This window comes from Mytilus edulis, chromosome 10, assembly GCF_963676685.1.
Source record: "Mytilus edulis chromosome 10, xbMytEdul2.2, whole genome shotgun sequence".
Lineage (NCBI taxonomy): Eukaryota > Metazoa > Mollusca > Bivalvia > Mytilida > Mytilidae > Mytilus > Mytilus edulis.
The window spans coordinates 10074156-10095762 of NC_092353.1; the positions used below are offsets into that span (position 1 = coordinate 10074156).

The 21607-nt window shown below is 32.1% G+C and overlaps 1 protein-coding gene across 1 annotated transcript in view; it reads right to left on the reverse strand.

Annotated features, from left to right (window-relative positions):
* Window positions 1-3604: 3604 nt before the first annotated feature.
* LOC139493386 (serine/threonine-protein kinase MARK2-like) overlaps window positions 3605-21607 on the reverse strand; it is a 98649-nt gene continuing 80646 nt past the window's right edge. Inside the window, exons 5-8 of the mRNA XM_071281755.1 lie at window positions 18413-18539; window positions 7720-7844; window positions 5570-6769; window positions 3605-4818 (exon numbers count right to left, since the gene is read on the reverse strand). Coding sequence (XP_071137856.1) covers window positions 4523-4818; window positions 5570-6769; window positions 7720-7844; window positions 18413-18539 — 1748 coding nt within the window. The 3' untranslated portion in view covers window positions 3605-4522. The remainder of the gene's footprint in view (window positions 4819-5569; window positions 6770-7719; window positions 7845-18412; window positions 18540-21607) is intronic.

The following is a 21607-nucleotide window of genomic DNA, read 5'->3' on the forward strand; positions in this document are numbered from 1 at the left end:
TGTAAAAATTGAAAGGCATTCAACAAAATGCCTGAAATTATTCTATAGAATGAAATTTAAAAAAAACAACAACTGAAAGCTTTGAACACCGGAGTAGTTTTATCTATGATAGCAACTTAGTTAAAAAAAAAATGAAAATAATCAACAATGAATTTTATTGAATTATTCCAAATTCAAACAAGCACAGAACTTGGCAATTATTCATTATATTTCAAAATGTTTGGATGATAACTGTTTCACAATATTTGTCCTATTTAAAAAAAAAAAAAATTGGCAAATAAGTTGGGTTTTTTCTTTGGCACTTCAAACACATTAGGGGGAACATGGACCTTCACACATTTAACTGTTATTACCTTTACTGATAAAACACTTAACGTTTGACAACATTGGGTTTAGCAATAAGCACACACGTCATACATGCATGCCTATCTTCTTGTTCATATGTTCCCCCCAAAAAATCAGTCGATGCTTCTGTTGTTTGAGTTTTTATTCTCCGAGAGTATCACCAGCCTATAAGCTAGTATAAAAACTGTTTAAAACGCTTTTATTCCTTGAAATACTAAGGCTTTACTTCCTCAGGAATATATTACCTTAGCTGTATTTGAAAAAAACTTTCAGGAAGTCCTAAATGCTCAATTTCGTACTTTATTTGACCTTTTTAATTAACTTTTTGTTTATTCGTGTGCCACTGATGAGTCATTTGAAGACGAAACGCGAGTCTGGCGTAAATACAAAATTTCAATCGTGGTATCTATGACGAGTTTATTTACACTCACGATTTAATGGTCTGTTTACATTCTTATTTCTGTTTCATATTCAACCAAAGATAAAGAAGTGGCTATCCATTAACATAACATAAGTGTCCTTACAAGCAACTTTATTCTTCTGGGTATGCCAAGTACTCCAAGAAACATCTTTCCTGGTACCTTTGATAAGTTTATTCACAACCACTGGGTTGATGTCACTTATGCCATAATGGAAATCAAATAGTGATACTGAAAATTTCCAAAGCTTTGTTAGAGTTCGTATAATCCAAATATTTTAACTTGTAGTAGTACACACATTTGACCTCTCTATTATTTACGCTGCTTTTACCATTTGAAACGAAAAGACGTATTGAAACAATTAGTTCTTATTTGCTTCTTTTGAAAGAATGGTCAAAGTTGAAGAAAATGTCTTGTGTTAGCAGGATATAAATCATAGTTTGCAAACAAAATAAACCACACGGATTCAAACAAATAAAATGTCGAATTGACATCACAAAGTTAGTTTTTCTATGCACGACATACTTGTTACGTTTGAAGGACGGGTTTAAAAAAACACGATTTCCAATAAGAACCTACTGTGCCTTAAGATTTTTTGCCGTCTTGTTTCTCTATTCATTTGAAAACGAGGAACTTTTCAGGGAAAGAAATTATAAGCTAGCATTATTTTTACACTTTCAATTTTGCTAAATTGATGATGTCTTCTAAATAAATATTTTAAATGGTGACTTCTAGTATCACATGAATGAACTTTAGATAAAGAATACCACAGAAGCTGTTAAGGCGAAATCTACTCCCAATTGACAAAAAACTTACATGTAGAAATTGACTAATCAGGGTCAGTTGAGAACAAAACCTGACACCTAATTGGATGATTTTAAGTCCTTTTATTTATATATAGAAAGCTTCCAGCAGCACCTGTATATGTAGTATGTATCTCTCTCACAGCTGATAATATATCCAAGAGCGTATCCTGATTTCCTTGATAGATGAATTTGCTATTGAACGTATTTGTCAATGTTGTCGACGTATGAGCTTTGAGACTTTTACAGGAACATGCATACCTTCGACTTTGGTATGACTGGTATGGATATCACCTGTACATAAGTTAATATTTTTGTTTGACTGGGGAGTGATTGTGAACATAAATATATTACCGGTAATTACGCAACTGTTTTTCAATTGACATCACCAATTCGAACAGTTACAATAAGTATTTCGGTAACAGATATTAAAGCTATACTCACTAAAGGAATAGTATATATATATATAGGGATTCTTGTCTCTAAGACTTCTCTACATATAACAGGAAGTATTCCTATTCAGATTGATAGGCGTATTTCTGAACGCCAATGAACAAATATTTTTTGCCTTTCAGATAGGTTCTAATGTCAACCGGGATGAATGAAAATTTGGGATAATTCTGCTTGATTGGGATTTCAGCTGCAGACTTAAACAGTTCTTCATCTTCTGTTGAAATTTCAAAGGAACATAGAACATACCTATGATTATCCTGAATGTCTCCTTTAGTAAGTGTCATAAGGGTAGATGTTGAGTTTCCAAATGAATTGTCAATACCAAATTTGCTGTCATGATTTATCATTGATATGGTTATATTTATAAATTTTAAAACTGTTTACAAAATTTTGAATTTTTGAAATACTAAAGCTTTTCTACCTCAGACATAGATTACCTTAGCTGTATTTGGCAAAACTTTCAGGAATTTTGGTCCTTAATGCTCTTCAACTTCGTACTTTATTTGGCCTTTTATACTTTTTTGGATTCGAGCGTCACTGATGAGTCTTTTGTAGACGAAACGCGCGTCTTGCGTATATACAAAATTAAGTCCTGGTATCTATGATGAGTTTATTGTATACCAAGCAGTATATAAAATGTGATTTACACACAAACATGATGTTATTTTTGGGCTTTTTTTGCAGGGACAACATAATATTTGTCATGGATATAGAATACGTCTTTGTCAACATTTGGGTCTTTAAAGATTGTTGTAACATGGGTGTTGATAGATCTAGACGCAATCATTTTCTTAATTATGATTTGTATTTACGACCTCACTGCCTTAATTCATTTCAAAGAGTATCTATGTATCATTTCTCGCCTTTAACCCATTGCCCAGCATTATCTGTGACTGAAGCAATCAGTATTTTGAAGTTTTCCAATTGATCGATTAAGCATTTCCATATTTCAGACCATATTTGGAAAACACATTGCGCATGAAGTGTTGTTGACAATGTTGAGGGAATCAGTAAAAACATGGACAGCCTTATTATATATGAATGGGAAACTAGTACAAATGCAATTAAGTAGTTCAAACTTTTAATCGTCAATAATGAGATCCTACAACATGTGTTTGTAATTGAAAATGTTAGTTGCAAATGGTTTGATATAGGTATGACATGATAGGTACAAACTGATCTTTTAAAAAGGATTGAATTTTCGATTGAACTGATTCAAGATAAAGAATATTGCCTACGTTGAAGGCATCGAGACCTTTGTTGGTAAAGGAGATCTTTTTGATTTTTCCAATGTGCTGGTTTGAAAAGTCTGTGCCTTGCAATATCCGAAATGATAGATGTAACCTTGTATTGATTTGAATGCGGGTTCTGGTAACAGTGGTTTCTAAATACATGTTGTAAAGAGAATGACGTTTTGAAAGGATAATGAATAAATTTGTGTTCGAATGTGATGAATACTTATCAGCTTTTATATTTATGGTATTCCCCTGCATTATATATCTTAAATGTTAGATGAATAATACTTAATAAATAGTTAGCGTGTATATTAATTCATTGGGAAATTCCCGGAACACAGACACAAGGGACATTTAAAAAAATTTATGTTTTTAAAAGTTGAATTACAAAATATACACAATGTTTATTGACAATGCGATATTCATATGTCACACATGATTCAATTTCATTTATATACATGTATATCAAAAACTTGTAATGTAGAGGTTTATGATTTTTATAAAAACAGAAATGTGATCTGTAAACAATCATTAGAAAAATAATTCAAATCGAAAAAATACAAAGACGACGTAACACTATTATAAGGCAACAATTCTTTTAATCTTGTTTTATTATAATGTACAAGTAATATAGACCTTTTGCATCTGTATAATTTAGGTAAGATCATACCAAAAAAGAATCAATTAAAATTAAGATTAAGTCCTCCTTAAGGGGACATTTGTGTAATTTTGAGCGGTAAATTTCATCATAGATAGCTAATGTTGTGAAATCTATCGATAACATGTTATTACTATGAAATATTATTAAACACTATTAATTGACACTTTGATCATCACAACAGAGCAAACGGAACGTGTAGAAATAAATTACATCAAATTAGAAATTCAGCATGATCATGTTCTACTTATAACCTTAAATTATGACAATGCACGACTAGTTTTTTTTTTTTTTATTAAACTTCATTATTGAAGTATCACGTACATAAAATGATAAAGATTCAAATTATCGGCTGCCCCATGATCACATGACACGCCCGCAAGTCACATTACACTTTAAAAATAGATAACGAAATATATATTTTAGTACTCGTCAAATTGAAAACTGCCCATGTCATAAAAATTATAATTTAGAACCGATCAGTGTATAACTATTTTAAGAAAGAAACTAGCTCATAGATGAATTTAAGGTTTTACATGTATAAGACAAGCTTCATTTCTTGTTTTAAATATGAAAGAATATGATACAAAAGAAACACTGTGCCTGCAATTATGACTTAGCACACGTTGTGATTCGTATGCGCATCATGGGTGCTTCATCCTCTGCAATAATAAATTCTACTGGTGAAGGAGATTTCTCATTATGGACATATTCTGATGGTTCTGGTGATGTCTTAGAATTGTTATTGTGTCCATAGATACCCAGATCCGATTTAGCACGTGATAATGCAGAGGAAGGCACCTCCGGAAGTCTCTGTCGAACCAGACCTGCTGTTTTTGGTTTCGTGTAATCTGAGATACCACTACTCAACATTTTCGTAGTCGATTTGTCAAGCAAAACCCTCCCTGAAATAATATAAAACACACATGAATAAATGGTAAATATTTGACAAACTATTGTAAGCTATTCATATACAATATAAACTTTGCTTGCTTTGTAGATCTGTTTGCACTACAGTTATAGCTTAATTCTTTCACATGTTGTTTTGATGTCATTTCTTTCTTTATTTTTTTTTCTTCTTTATTTTGAAGGACGCTTTACAATTATTATGGTACATTTTATTTGAATTGCGAATATATCACTTATTATTAAGAAGTCAGTTTCTAATGTATCGTAATTTGTTCAAATTCGTTGTGTTTCTTCTGTTAAAAATAATTAAGTTTTTTTACTTGATATGTAAAGGTATGTAAAAAATTCTAATTGTTCCGAAACGATCAATGTGATAGCTCCTTATCCACATTTTAACAATATTTTTTAATCACTTGTACTACTCCCATGGACTGTTACCTTGTGTTACACGTATTTGTGCGAAAAACAACAACAAAACCAATATAGCGTGTCAATCAGATACAAATTATTGTTCATAATATGTTTTGCATGTAACATTTTTCACTGGAAGTTGAAACTGTTCATTTAATTTATACAGTGATTGGTTTTGTTTAGAAACCCTCATTTACCTTAACATAGCCAGGGAATTTCGTTTATTTTATGAAACACACACATTCATCTTGGAACTCGCAAAATGAGCTTTGAAGTACTTGCAGTTATCAGATTGCACTTTATATTTCGCATATAAGTATTAATAAAGGTGTGTACCTCTGCCAACAATTTTTGCATATTTAATGTCATCTAATGTCGTCATTGCATCTCTAGGAGTGAGCATTTTCTGTGAGGAAATTGAGTTTGCGTAGATTGTTTTGGTTCTAGATAATGTCAGTGCTGCACCACGTACTAATCTCTGCCGACTTTTCCCTGTCATACCCCATAACTCCTCCGGGTATGGATCACTCAGGAAACTTGATGCTTGTTCTAACTCCTCGTGTGACTGTGGTTCTGTTAGTGTACGTAATGAGTATCTATATGGTGTTTTCACAGATCCTGGACGGGGACCCGCAGGCGAGGTTTTAGGGACAGTCATTTCCCTTTCTTGCAAAACATTGTTTAGTTCTATTTCAGTTTTGGCTCTTCCGCCAAGTGATGTGTTTGGAGGGGGTGGAGGTGTATCAATATTTGTACTCGCCGATTGTCCATTTACATGTTGAAATCGTTCATAAATATTTTTCTTAATAATAGGAATATTTTTGGGTACTTCTGGTGTGTCATAGCTGACAACGCCGTCTGCTGACCATTCATATACAGCTTGTTTAGGTTGGCAAGATAACATGAAATCCTTAGCTGGATGTTTTTGATCCGAACTTTTGTTTGAATTTGTTTTATATTGTTGTGACACAGCCATTCTTGGTCCTTTCTTTCTTAAAATAACATTTTCTCCTTGTTTTGAAAGTATCAAAGGTTTAGTTTTTGCATCTTTTAAAAACTGCAGGTAGTTTTTATACGATGAGGGTTGAAACCCCTGATTTGACAAACCTTTGTCAACAGTTTCTTTAACGTATCCATTAGATCTAGGAATCGATGTCTCCTGACCTGGAAATGATAACGGAAATGACGTAAAAGTATGACTTTTCCTTTGAGGAAAAGAAGGATCCATTCCTAGTCCAATCAAATGGAGTCCTGCTTCAAAGCGTTTGTGAATAAGATGATAGGTTGCGGCAACAGAATTCACTTTCCTTTCATGAAGCGAAAAAATAATATCACTTTCGTGGAAATTGAACATTTTTGTCATGTAATTCATGACAGCACTCTGAGGTACCAATGGTCCAAGTTGTGAAACAGTTGGATATTTTTGCACCGGAAGATCGTGACTGTCCAATAACCAAGGATGTATCATGAGTGCGTCCATTTTTATCCGCTTCCGGTCGTCTGCTGTGAGCATTCGCGTTAGAATATCGGCACATTCTGAAGTAAAGAACACAATTCATAAAACAATCACAAAATCATACCAAAACAAATGCAAAAGTAGTCCACGTAACTTTATAAAATATAAAATAATCCAGTAAAATTAACAGTATAGTATTAAATATTTTCTAATGTTTCACCTGTCCACAATGATAAATAACTTCAACATTACTACTTAGCCTGTCAAAGGGTTATCAGAATAATTAAAACATATTTGTCCAGCAATGATTTAATTTCCATAAAGATCAATTAATATTCAATATTATCTACGATTCCATACTCAACAGGTCTCGAATGTCAAAGTCACGTTGCAGATGTATTGTACATACTAGATGAATATTTACATGGATGACGGGAGCTCGGGTCTATTATAATAGACTAAATGTAGGAATAATGCATTATCATTTCATGCTAATAATTTAAAGTTTGAATATGTTTGATTTAAATACCACAATTGTTCTTTTATCACATACTGGTATAGTTTATTAACATTAAAATCCTATATAATCTCAATAAAAGAAATCAGTCGTGTCCAGAGGTAGTCAAAGATTAACGTTAGTTCATGCTTTGTATAATATATTCAATGCAAATAATAGCATTTACAATTTACTCACATTGCACGAAGCACTTTTTGGAAACATAAACTCAGAATAGAATTAATATTCAGACAGCTTTTCGTCGTCGACAGGACAATATCTCGTTATGTTTCTAGTCCAGTAAAAAGGAAAATAAGGTACATATGCACGTTTTGTCCTTCCTGTGTCTCGTGTCTATGTTTTGATGATGGTCTATTAAACAAATTTGACCACTTCATTGATTCGAGCAGTATGCCATTACAAATCTTAAGATATAATTTACAATATTAGGTTTCACTTTAATTAAAGTCTACCCAATAGAAGAAAAAGGATTAACTCGTTATATTTAATTAAATATATATATAATTATTATACCTTGTGATAACCCGTCTGGTATCTCACAACCTTTCAATAGTAAGCTATGGAGCTGAGATAGATTGTTCGGTGAATCAGGAATAAATGGCAAGGCTCCTACCAGCATAGCATATAGACAAACTCCACTGTAAACATAAACAAAGTTACATTGATTTAAACTTAATTACAGTGCTGAAAAAGTTAAGAATAAATGCATATCAAGTTATTTCTATTTTTTGAATTATGATATACAAGAAGCAAACCTGATTCTTGGGGAAAAGACTCGGTCAAATGTTTTCAGCTTAAAACGTTAGAGATTAATTGATTTTAGCTAGGTTCTGAGACCAAAAAAATAACTTTGGGGTAGAATGACAGGAGAGCGGTGGCCTTTTGCTTCAGTTGAATAATTCGAGAACCATTCATACCAAAATTTCCAAATTCTAATATGATGTTACTGATGACCAGATGTAAGCCAAACTCGATATTGTTGATTTGTACGTATAAAGGATCAAGAGCTACAGTCCTTCAGTGGTTGACTCATGTCAGTTTATGGCGCTCCGTGCGAACCGAATTTGATATAGCTTGACAAAATACTCGTCAAATTTTGATATAATAGTTTTTCTTGTATAACAATGAAAGTCAGGATTAGTTTTGACGGTTTTCACTTTTGTTGTATACGATTTATAACACTTGATTGCTTTAATAATTACACTAATAGTTGTTAAAATCCTTCTTGTTCTATGTTATGTCCGAAACCAAAATACTAGCATTGCTTCCAACAGCTTAAATCGCTAATTCGGACGCCTCTACTAACTTAACATAATGTACAGTGTAACTTTACAATACATATTACACGCTTAATTACGGAAATGATCACATGTCTGTGGACTATAATCTAAATGCACTTAAATCCAATAAAATCACTGTTAACAAAATCTAATACGTACCATAATTGTAAAAGATTTAATTTCATAGGACCCAAGTAAGGTATACTTCTAAATGATTCGTATAAAAGTAAATCATACCGCATAAGCCCTTATATTTTTTTATGCGCATTATTTGTTTTCTTTAGTTTTAAGTATCTTCTTATTAAACATTTAATTTTTAACACTTACATATATATTTGTAAGGTGTGAACTAATGTTTGAATAGTTTGTCACATGCTACTAGTTTTCTAGACAATGTCTCAATTGTGTATTTTATGTACATGCAACTGTAGTCCTCTTAAACCGACAGAAAATAATTTTGTTGATGTTGATGTTGTAATGTTTTGTATTTTATGTTACTATGTTATATTATTTTTTTTATTGTATTTTATTATGTTATTTCTGTTGGTATGTTTTATATATTGTTATCTAATGCGTTTTTAACAAATAAAAAACAATTTTATTCAATTTATTTTCATTACGTGTTGGCATATATTTGAATAGGACAAAGATGTTTCAAAGGCTGTAAACAAAAATAGACTTTGTTCATCGTTAATTAATTCGTTCTTTCAACACCACAACCTATGCAAAAAATATCAACTACAAATAAAAGTCGTAATTCCTCGGTGGAACTGTTTGGGTTGGCCGAATGCATATACATGCTAGTAATCAGCCACGTCTGATCAGAATCGGAACCCTAACGTAAGAAGAGAATCGCATTCTCTTTGTGTTATATAACTCTTTCAACAGCTCTCTGGAAGGTCCAAAAGTTATAAATGTCTGTCCCTATCCTCAGGAACATTTAAAACATTTTCTAGTGATAGTCGAAATTTCCAGCCTTTCACCTTGGTTATCCCGTTCTACAGTATCCATTTTATTACCGGGTATTTTATATTTATATTTTGCTATTCTACCGATACATGTAAAATGTAGTTGATATGATTTAGAAATGAAGTTAGAAACTTAAAGATTAAACCAAACACGTTTTTACCTATGTTTGGCGATCAAGTTCACGAAAAAGTACCCGGGATTCTAATTGTGTAATAAAATCAGATGTTTAATTGTTTTTTAGTACGTGGGTGAATGCTAAAACAAGGACATAGTAGATATAGTATGTCATGACTATATCATTTATAGTACAAACGTATCTATATCTGTTTCCGCTGTACTTCCGTTGTGGTGTAAACAAGTGTAAATTGCACATGTTAGTCAACTATTTCCCAAAATGTACTTTGGTCGAGTAAATATAAAAAGTATACAAAATGATACTTGACATTTTAACACGTGATTTACGATCAAGTTACAAGTCCCTTACATGTACACTGGAATAAACGAATGCTAAACATGAATTTAAGCTGACGATTTTCAGTAGATTCATGCTTCGATAATTTGAAGCAGATTAAATTTAAAACAGGCCATCGAATAAGCAAATCTTAAATTGTGAATAAATTTGAACCCCAAATCAGTGTTCAGAGATATTAAGGAGGCTCGCGGGTATAAAATTTTCAGAAAAAAATTAAATATTTATTTTTCATTATAAATTGTATTCATTACCTTTAGTAGTTGTTACTTTATCTTATGGTACAAAAATCTTTGGCCCCAGGTGACTTTTAAAATGTAGATATCATTGAAAAATCTCCAAATTATCTCCCTATGGTGCAAAAATGCCATTTTTTGGCATTAAAATTGAAATATCTTTTTTAACTCATCGGTGACCTATATTTTTTATTGTTGTTTTCGAATAAGCTGTACATAAACTAAATAATTGTAAAATCTAAGCGATTTCTGTAATTTAGTTCTTTTTTTATTTCGATCTTACCTCTATTTCTCCTATTTGTTCATCAGAAACTAGAGGCTCTCAAGGGCCTGTGTCGCTTACCTGCTACTGTAGTTACTGATGTCGGCCATCTTGGTTGGTAGGCGGGGTCATTAGACACCTTTTTTAAATAGATACCCTAGTAATGATTGTGGCCAAGTTTGGTTTAATTTGGCCTAGTTTTAGAAAAGAAGACTTTTGTACAAGTTACAAAAAGACGAAAAGTTGTTAAAAATTGACTATAAAGGGCAATTACTCCTTAAGGGTTCCTCTGACAATTTTGGTCATGTTGACTTATTTGTAGATCTTACTTTGCTGAACATTATTGCTGTTTACAGTTTATCTCTAAATATAATGGTATTCACGATAATAACCAAAAACTGAAAAATTTCCTTTAAATTACCAATTTTAGGGCAGCAACCCAACAACGGGTTGTGGGATTCATCTGAAAATTTGTGAGGGGATATTTCTTATTCTGATGGACATTTAAATCTTGAAAGATTTGTTCTAAATGTCTTAGTTGTAAAGATATATAGCAAAAACAGCATTTTACCACTATGTTCTAATTTTAGCCATGTCGGCCATTTTGTTTGGAAGGCAGGGTCATCGGACACATTTGTTACACTATATACCACAATGATGATTGTGGCCAAGTTTAGTTAAATTTGGTTAAGTAGTTTCAGAGAAGAAGATTTTTGTACAAGTTACAAAAAATGACGAAAAGTTGTTAAAAATTGACTATAAAGGACAATAATAACTCCTTAAGAGGTTGACTGACAATTTTGGTCATGTTGACTTATTTGTAGTTCTTACTTGGCTGAACATTATTGCTGTTTACAGTTTATCTCTCTCTATAATAGTATTCAAAATAATAACCAAAAGCTGCAAAATTTACTTAAAATTACCAATTCAGGGGCAGCAACCCATCAACAGGTTGTCCGAATCGTCTGAAAATTTCAGGGCAGATAGGTCTTGACCTGATCAACAATTTTACCACTTGTCAGATTTGCTCTAAATGCTTTGGTTTCAAAGATATAAGCCAAAATATACATTTTACCCCTGTGTTCTATTTTTAGCCATGGCGGCCATCTTGGTTTGATGGCCAGGTCACCGGACACATTTTTAAAACTAAATACCCCAAGGATGATTGTGGCCAAGTTTGGTTAAGTTTGGCCCTAAAGTTTCAGAGGAGAAGATTTTTGTAAAAGTTTACAGACGACGGACGACGGACGCCGGACGCCGGACGACGGACGCCAAGTGATGAGAAAAGCTCACTTGACCTTTCAGGTCAGGTGAGCTAAAAAGGACATTAACAAAAATGAATGCTTCTTTCGATGGCAGATTGTGAGCGTAAATGAACGGTGACCCCATTTTTTTATTTAATTTTTCTATTAAGTGTAAGATAAAGTTCATTTATAGAAAAATATAGCGAAATTCTATATTAAATAAAGAATTGATTTAGTCCCCTTAACCGTGATATAAGTCGCTTTAAGCATTGTTGAACAATTCTTTAAAAAAAAAAAAAAAAGAGGCATTACAAATGAAAGGATATTTTTTTAAAGCTGCTTTTAAGCATTAAAGCAGCCAGCCATCGCTCTTTTGTTGCAGTTTGGTTGCCGAAAATGTTCAAAAATCTCATTTGGAAAATGTGATTATCAGAACAGTCAATTCAAAGCATTATTATAAAATCTACAATAATTCTATTACAGCATCTCATTTAAATCGTTTTTGAATTTTGAATTTAAATTCTAATGAACAGGATTAGGTTAACTTCAAAAGACCCAAAACAATATTTAGAATTACTCTTAGTATTAGGCATACTAGATGAAATTTCATTTTTGATCTTTAAGATTTGTTTTAATATAACTAAAATAACGTAAAATTCGGATTAAAATCATATTTCGTCAATGAAACGAAAATGCCACATCACAACAAATGAGCTAACTTATCTTACAGGTCAACATTTGCGTAGTGTCTGTAAGGAACCCTACAGTATCAAGTTTTACACGTAATTCTTCAAATAAAAAGTAAAATCACAAAAATACTGAACCCCGAGGAAAATTCAAAACGGAAAGTCCCTAATCAAAGGCAAAAGGACAAAACACATCAAACGAATGAACAACAACTGTCATATTCCTGACTTGGTACAGGCATTTTAAAATGTAGAAAATACTGCCAAACGTTTTATTTCGAGTCGAATGATATTTTCGTTTATTTTATTAGGATCTCTTAATGTCCTTCGCCGAAGAACGATAGGAGTAAAGCATTACTATACAGAAGATAGACTGTGTTGAAAGCTTTCTGTTTTAAGTCGTTGTGATATTAACTGAGTTCAGTTCAAATTTTTAAAAATATCACGAACAGGATGTTAAGATATTGTTCCGTTTTGTAGGTCAGACTTTCTTTTTTACATTATTTTCTTAGCTTGTATGTCCTATTCCAAACACATCCTATTGTCGTCCATTACTACTGCATTTACAATAAGATCCAGATTGCAATTGTTAAGTTATCTTGTAGGGCAGGTTTTTACATGCAATTCTGAACTTCATTGCCAATACAATGGGTTTTGCTAAAGTGCATATACATTTTTATATATGTTACCAATAATACCAATAGCCAGTATTAGTAGGTGTTAAACGGACATTTTTCATTTACGATAATTAAATAATACTTGTACGCTCTTGACCTTTTGTCGATTTTTTTTAATGAAGTATTACAGCTGCGTGTTGATGATATTTTATACTGACCATATTAGTATAAATTGCCGTAACTTGGTTACATATTCCACCGGCACATAGAATGGTATACACACGGAAATATATACTGTTAATCAATTAAGACGACTTTTATGTTTTAAGTTCAAAAATGATCCGAAAATATTAATGAAAAAGCAATATTGTACCCTTTTGGAGCACCTGAGACACTCCCTGATTTATTTTAGGGTTCGTATTGCCGATTAATTATTTTTCTATGTTGTGTTTTGTAAATTCTTGATTAATTTCGTTCGTTTTTTTGTTGGTTACTTTTTATGCTTTGGTAGTCTTTAGTCTTTAGAAGTGTCAACTTGACACTCTAATCTCTTTGTATTTTCGATCACTCTGGTAATTTTATGTCGCTATTGTATACAACTCATTAGTACCTTTGTATTTATGTGGCACTGCAGAGAAAAATAAATAAATAAATAATTAATTAAAATTAAAAAAAAAATGAATTAAAATTAAAAAATAGAATAAATGAATAACCAATTAACCCTTATAAAACCTTAACAATTTATTTTGTGAACCTTCCAGTATCTTTAATAAAGACCCCTAACAAATGTTGAATATCTTCTATGTGATGTTTGTAATTTTCATTTTCTGTTGTTGCTAATAATATTTCTGATTCAATTGTTAGTTTTGATGTTATGAAGTAGAGTGCAGAGCGGAGTTTCTCTCTAGCTTTATCATAATTCTCACAATACAGTAGATAATGGTCAACTTTTTCTATTTGTCCACAGCTGCATTTGTCGATGAGTGCTGGGCATATCATTGATTTGTACGAGTTTAAATTACAATATCCTGTTCTTAAACTAGTAGCTATCCGATATATTTCAGTTGACGGTTTGTCTTTTGGAAGTGTAATTTTTACATTTTGTTGAAAGGAATAATATCTTCTTCCTTTATCAATGGTGTCCCATTGGTTTTGCCATTTTAACATTACACTGTCTTTTGTTCCATTTTTTATCTCTTGTTTTGTAAAAATTGGAATGCTTTTTTTTTTCTGCCTCCTGTGCTGCTTTTTTATCTAGTTGGTCTGCTAGTTCATTACCTTGTATATCAGCATGTCCAGGGGTCCATTCAATGGAAACAATGATTCTTGAAATATATATATTAAAGGTGCCTCAAATTTGAAAATGTGATTTTTTATCAAGTGACCGGCCCTTTATCTGTGCACCCACTGGAAATTTTCATTAAAAGCTTATCGTTTAAAAGTAGACAAATGTCTCGTCAATTCAAATTGACATTTTGAAACTGTAACAATCCATTTAATTTGTAAAGTTTAGAGCAATGTACAAAGACTCATATCAGGACGAAAGCATTATTCAGGGAGTAAACAACTCAGATATAAATCACATTTATTATTTAAAATACATCTTTTAAAAAGCATGAAAAATAGAGAGAAAGAAAAAAAGACCAAACATACCAAAACAATTGCTTTAAAAAATTTAAGCAGCCAGCTGTCTTATGTCGCAGTACTATTGCCAAGAATTGTGTGATGGATAGCGGCAACAGTAGTATAGCGGTGTTCAAAAGTCAAAAATCGATTGAAAGATAAATATATCCGGGCTACAAACTAAAACCGCAGGGAACACATCAATTATAGGAGAAAAGCAAAGCAAAAACAGGAACACTAAAATGCAACAAAAAACAAACGCCAAATTACATAGACACACACTATTTAATAACAACTGTCCTATTCCTGACTTGGTCGAGGACATTTGAAGAAAAAAATGCCGGCTGAACTTGATTTAATATCTAGCCAAACCACCCGCTTAATTTACAATGTTGAAACATATAGCTTATATAAAATGACAACGCTACGTGACAGAAAAATACCACAAACACACGCAAGACACTGATCACAGAGAGATGCACACAAAAATAATATGATAATCGACAACACATGCAAACCGCAGCGAAACAACGAACATCTTTCAGTAGCCCATTATAAAATTGTGTTTATCATAACGCATCGTCATAAAACAAACTTTTATATTGTATTTCATTCGATTTGTTTTATCCTTTGATATTTTATTTAAATCAAAATGAGTTAACCTAAAAAAAAAAACATTTAGAACAATAAAGCTTTTCATTACTCTTCATATGTACTCGATATGTTTTAGTCGAATGACATGTTTATTAAATTTATCAGGGAACCGATATTTTCTTCAATGATGAAGTGGCCAATGCTCCGTGTTGAAGACCGTCATTTGACCAATAATGGTTTACTGTTACATATTTAGACATGAATGGAGAGTAGTCTCACTGGCACTCATATTACATGTTCTTAAATCTAATTACTATCCAGATGATAAGCCGTATTAGCTTATTTCTGCTTGTGTATTACTATCTGAGTTCAGATCAAGTTCACAAAAAACATACAACGACCAGGATATGAATTTTCGAACGATAAGACTTTCTGATCCAATCTATCATTTTATAATTTAGAATAGATCCTGTAACCGTCTATCACTACTGCATTATTTTACAATTGACTATTAAAGCAATTGTTAAGCTATCTTGTACAGCAGCTTTTTGAATGCACTTCTTATTGTCAAAGTGCACAGCAAATTTTCAGATGTGGTACCAATAAAAGGTGCAAAACGGTCAAAATAGTGCAATACTGATAATTATAATAACTAATAGGTTCTTGGCCTTTTATCGATTTTTCAAATTACATTTGTAACTGTCACGTTGTATTATTGATATTTGACAATTACCATAAAAATAAAGATTACCTGTGAATTGGTATCATACCAGACTGGCACGAAGAATTGTATACAAACGGAAATACATTGTAAATCAGTTTAGTCGAACTCTAATAATAAGGTCAAAAATTGTCTTCAAATATTGATTTTTTTTTATTACACTTCCAGAGTACCAGAGATCACTCCTGGTTTTGTTGGGGTTCGTGTTCCTTAGTTTTCAATATTCTATATTGTGTGTTGCATACTGTTGTTTGTTGTTTGTTGTTTGATCTTATTTCTTTTTTGCCAGGCGTTTTCAGTTAATTTTCGACAATCAAGTTACCAAAGAGACTTTGATACCTTTGACCTCTCTATTAACCTCAAATTTTAACTTAAAATAAAATAAAATATAAACAGGGGTTCTCAAAATAAGTACATGCTTCAAATATATTGCCAAATTTCTTTATTCATGAAATATCATTCTTGTGCGTTCAATTCTGAAAAGTTCTATTTTAAGATGTATGTAAAAACTATTTGATTACGTAATAACAAGAAACTAGGCTGTAATGTAGAGATCCTATTGGTTCAGATCTATTTATACATGCTGCACTTCCTGATACAAAATGTACCACAATGCGCAAGAATGTATACCTTCAATACGATAGGATATGTGAGTTTTCGTATTCAATTGCAAGGTTATACCTCTCAAGGAAAAATGTCACCGACCTAGATTTGTATAAATTTGTGACATTTGTTATTCATCACGTATATTTATTTTTATGTGATATATATTGTGAAGGGAAATTTTGGGACAATTTTCTCATTACTCTGGTCTATTATTAAAAAGAATGTTAAAGATTTGAAGACTTCGTGTTGATATTTGAATATGATATTGGTCTATTTTGTTCTATACATGATTTCCAAACAGGTCACGTAATAAAAGATAATGAGGTATTGACAAATATTTCGGATCAACAAATTGACTGCTTTAATGAAATTTCTTTTATCAAACACTAAACAAAAAGACGTGGCTATTCACTTATACATCCCAAAATTTTGTGTAAATATATATTGATTTATGAACACAATCTTGAACGAAAACTGCTTGTTCGTCCTATTGATGACATTTCGATGATTAAGTGTTAGCTAACTTGGAGGTGTTGCATAGCTGACTGGGAAAAAATAGCTAAACTAACTGAAAGAGTGGATTCTTAGTAATTTAACTCCTGTGGTCAGTCAGGCATTTGGTGAATGGCTATTTTGACTCACCCACATATTGAAGGCAACAAACCGATCATTCCAAAATGAAAACAAAATTCGTAATTTGCTGATATAAACATTGCAAAATATTTTGTAGTTCTTGAAGGTGGTTTTATAGATTGTTTGTCACCACACAGTGGCATATGAAATAGGTTTAGACACATCAGCTCGCACCGACAGATTCTTCCGACCTTTTGGTTCCCTAAGACATATCAAATGGTGGGGTGCTCCAAAAAAAAATTAAATTTATTTTTCTATTGATTTCACATGCTGACGATTCCTTAGAGTGGTTATTTGGACTAATCCGTTCATGACAAATATACGATGCAATAATGTTGTTCGGACGTGTCAGCTTACCATACCAAGATCAAGGCACCAGAGTTGGGTTTCATTTACCCGTATGGAATAGATGAACAACCACAGATTAACACGATAATGTCTTATTTTACCCATCCAAAATCCCATCCTCTTTTTATGGCTGTATGACATTAAAAAAGGCAAAATTCCAATTATCATCGAAGGTTAACTTGAAAGGCGCACTTACTATTCCGTAATCAAGAGCTTGCAGCTCATACTCAGACTGTGTAAAACGTCACCAGTGTCTGAGCCGAAAGTTAATGAACCAGGAGTATGTCAAAGAACGTCTTGTCCTTTCTCTTAAAAATTTCATCGGAAGGTACCAATATCTTGGTGATAAATATCCCGTATAAACTTCACAAATAATACACGATGGTCTTAAAGTATATATATTTAGTACTGACATTGTTGATCATCTTAATACCGAGTTATAGTATTTTTTTATTTGTCTGAATGAATATGTAAAAGTATGTAACAAGTCCGGAGTATGACAGTTGTTGTCATTCGTTTGATGTGTATTAGCTTTTGATTTTGCCATTTGATTAGCAAACATTTCCAATTTGATTTTTCATCAGAGTTCAGTATTTTTATGATAGGTATATAAAATTACGTAACAAGTTTATAATCAAACATTTACCATGGCACAATAACACAATGAAGGGATGTATAAGTACAGAGCCACGTCATTATAACAGAGAAACACTTAAAGGCATATAGACATATAACAAGTCAACACTAAAAGGCATATAGATAAATTATAGAAAAAAGGATAGAAGCAAATTGAAAGATAATAAATAAATACAGTGACCAAAAATCTTTTTTTTAGGGGGGCATGTTATATGGTGTACCCCTCATCTTTTCTCTTTTACAATTGAGACAATAAAAAGTAAATGAAGCAAAGATACATACACACTCCAGATATCCACTGCTGGTCCATACTTCTGATTACTGAATATCTCTGGTGCTGCGTATGCTGGTGAACCACACTGTGTTACCAAGGAGGAGTCACCATAGAAAACATTACTCAGACCAAAGTCTGAAAGAAAAGAAAATTATAATAGAAAGTACGTCTAGTAGATACAATATATCACATCCAGGTAATTGTTATTGTGTCTACATAGTACTAAGAAGACTGCTTTCCGATGTTCCTTTGTTTAATCTTACATTGTGTTGTTCAATTTTACATTGTTTTGTTCAATCTTACATTGTTTTGTTTAATCTTACATTGTAACTCCACAACCATAAATTCTACCGTAAGCTATGACGATTGATTTATTCTCAACTTGTATTATTGTTCTACATATTCAGGACGAATGTCGCATTGAATTGCTAATGCAGATATGTTTCTATATAAATTGATAGAGGCGAAATCATTAGACAGCTACTCCGAAAATCAATATACATTACAGAGATTATATATTAAGGAATTATGCTATGAAGTCGTCAAGAAAACAATGTATGACTTTAACATTAAAATCTTAGTGCGATCAGACAATCAATACAACATCAAAATGGAATATTTCAATTATTTCATTATGTCATCTTTGAATATATCAGTTTCAAATAAACTCATCATAGATACCAGGATGCATTATGTAAATAGTTTACCACAAAATACTAATAAAAAGTACAGTATTTGCATCAATCCATATGAATTACAAGAATAACTACTAAATTGATTGTATTTTTCAAGATTCAAGATGCAATGTGTGACCAAAGAGTGGGGTCAGGTTTCCTTAAATTGTATTAGTTTCATCCATGGATTCAAAAAACCAAAACGTTGATGTGCCTATTTTTTATTTCAAATTCCATAATCTGAACATTAACATTTGTTTTATTTACAATTTTTCATTAATCTATTAAGTTAAAATTATTTTTAGTTAACAATTCGCTGTTTTAAGCAGTTTTGGTGAAACATCGCTGATTTAGTCTTCTTTTATATCCACGCTTTTCTTGTAGTGTGGTATGTAATGATGAGAGAATCAGTCATTCTGTTCGATCGTTTATCCTTTTGTTTGATTGAACACCTCTTATTTCATTCTTTATCCGAATGATGTTTTAGATTAACTTTGAGATGTTTTGGACTTTCACTCTGAATTTCACACCAAACTACACATGTCTATCATTTTCATCTAAGCCCCTGATCATAAGTACTACTTAATGAAACTTTCTTTGACTATGTTATACTATGCATTGATTGTTCGAAATATATTACGGGTTTCCCTTATTAGGTCTTGGACTTTGAAATATGCGGGGTATAATGTTATTCGCACTGCTTGTAGTACCTCTAGTTTTTAATGGCGATGTTTTGTTTTGTTTATTGATGGATAATAGTGGCGGATCCAGAAATTTACATAAGTGGGGGCCCACTGACTGACCTAAGAGGGGGCCCGCTCCATTCACGCTTCAATGATTCCCTATATAAGCAACCAAATTTTTTCCCAAAAAGGGGGGCCCGCCCCTGCCCCCTTCCCTAAATCCGCCTCTGGATAAGTTTGAACTGGAGTAACCAGTCATATTAAAGCGAGGGCTTTGAAACGCGGTAAATATCTCAAAATAGGGATATCTATTTGAAGTGGATGAACAGTATCACGGACCATTCTTTTTGAGTGGATTTTTACTAAATTCATTTATGATATTATTCCTTACAGTATACTTAGCATTGATGCATTATTTCGTTTATGAATGTGTAACTGTACACATTATGTTAAGATAATATGAATGTGTAAATGTCTGAAGACTGTGCGACTGTCATACAATTGTGAGGTGTAACTGGCTATAACATCAGGTTAAATCCACCATTTTTCTAAGAAAATGCCTGTTCCAAGTCAGTTTTTATCGTTTGTCGATTGATGAGTTTGAGCTTTTAATTTAGCCATTTGATTTTAAATTTTCCTTTTGGAATTTTACTCTGAGTTCAGTATTTTTGTGATTTTACTTATGAATTTTCAGGGACCCACAATGGTTTAATAATGATTCTTAACATTTAAGAAAATAGTACGTTTATCTCTGAATATCGTATAAACTTGAATATACTCTATACGCATGTGTTGTTATAAAGTTGTTGCTTAAAATGAAAAGTTTTAAATGAAAAATTGAAGCCCTCTTCAAATAAGGTATGCATTTGCATACCGTATATTATTAGAATACCTTGTCGAGGTACACGGACAATTGTTCTTTTGATTATTTGACATTCATTTTCCTTCATCTTGTTTCAGTTGTACGTAGAAAAAATCAAATATGCTTCAATGTTTTCGTCACCGTAAAAGTAACAAAAATAATCGAACGTATTCCTTTTCACTATAATCAGTTATATGCATCTGTTTGCTTATGTGCAATCCAGGAAGTTCTACAAAATGTATTTGCATGTGTAGAGTAAATATTTATTCAAGGCATACTGTATAAACATCCCGATATATTCAAAATAGAAGGTTGTTCAAATTTAGCATTATCCCTGACAAGAACTAATTTTAGAAGTTCCTGACACGTCTGTTCGACAAGGGTATTCTACAAGATAAATAGCCCAAGGGAATGCAGGAAGTGAATCATAAAACTGCATGTCATTCGTTAATGAACTTTGGTCCTTTTCACTAAAACTAACAATAGTATAATTGGATATTATTTTATAAGTATCTTCTTCCTACTAAATCTATTAAGAGTGTCGGTTTTACAATGCAATCTTTTAGGAGATATAGACGTAATACGTGCCTACTTACACAAGAAGAACAATACGTTTCGTTATGTATAAGGATTTGTCCATTTTAAGATAAAATGAAAAGCCACACTGTCTATTTAAAAGAAAACTTACTTATTTTTTTCATTATTGGCGTGATCCTAAAGATAAAGATGACAAATTAACCTGATCTCAGGAGATCTAAACATATTTAATTTCAAATAGTGCACAACTAGTCTAACATTGAAACATAAGATAAACATTTTAAAGGTAAATCATAATTTCAATATATTGTTAAATCCAGAGAACTACAAATGGCTGGCACACTAGAAGGTCATATTCACAGGCAAGACATCGACATGACAGTTTCTAAACACTGTCAGCAGTTTTACATTGAAAATGAAACGTTAAATGAAGATGAAACAAAATCA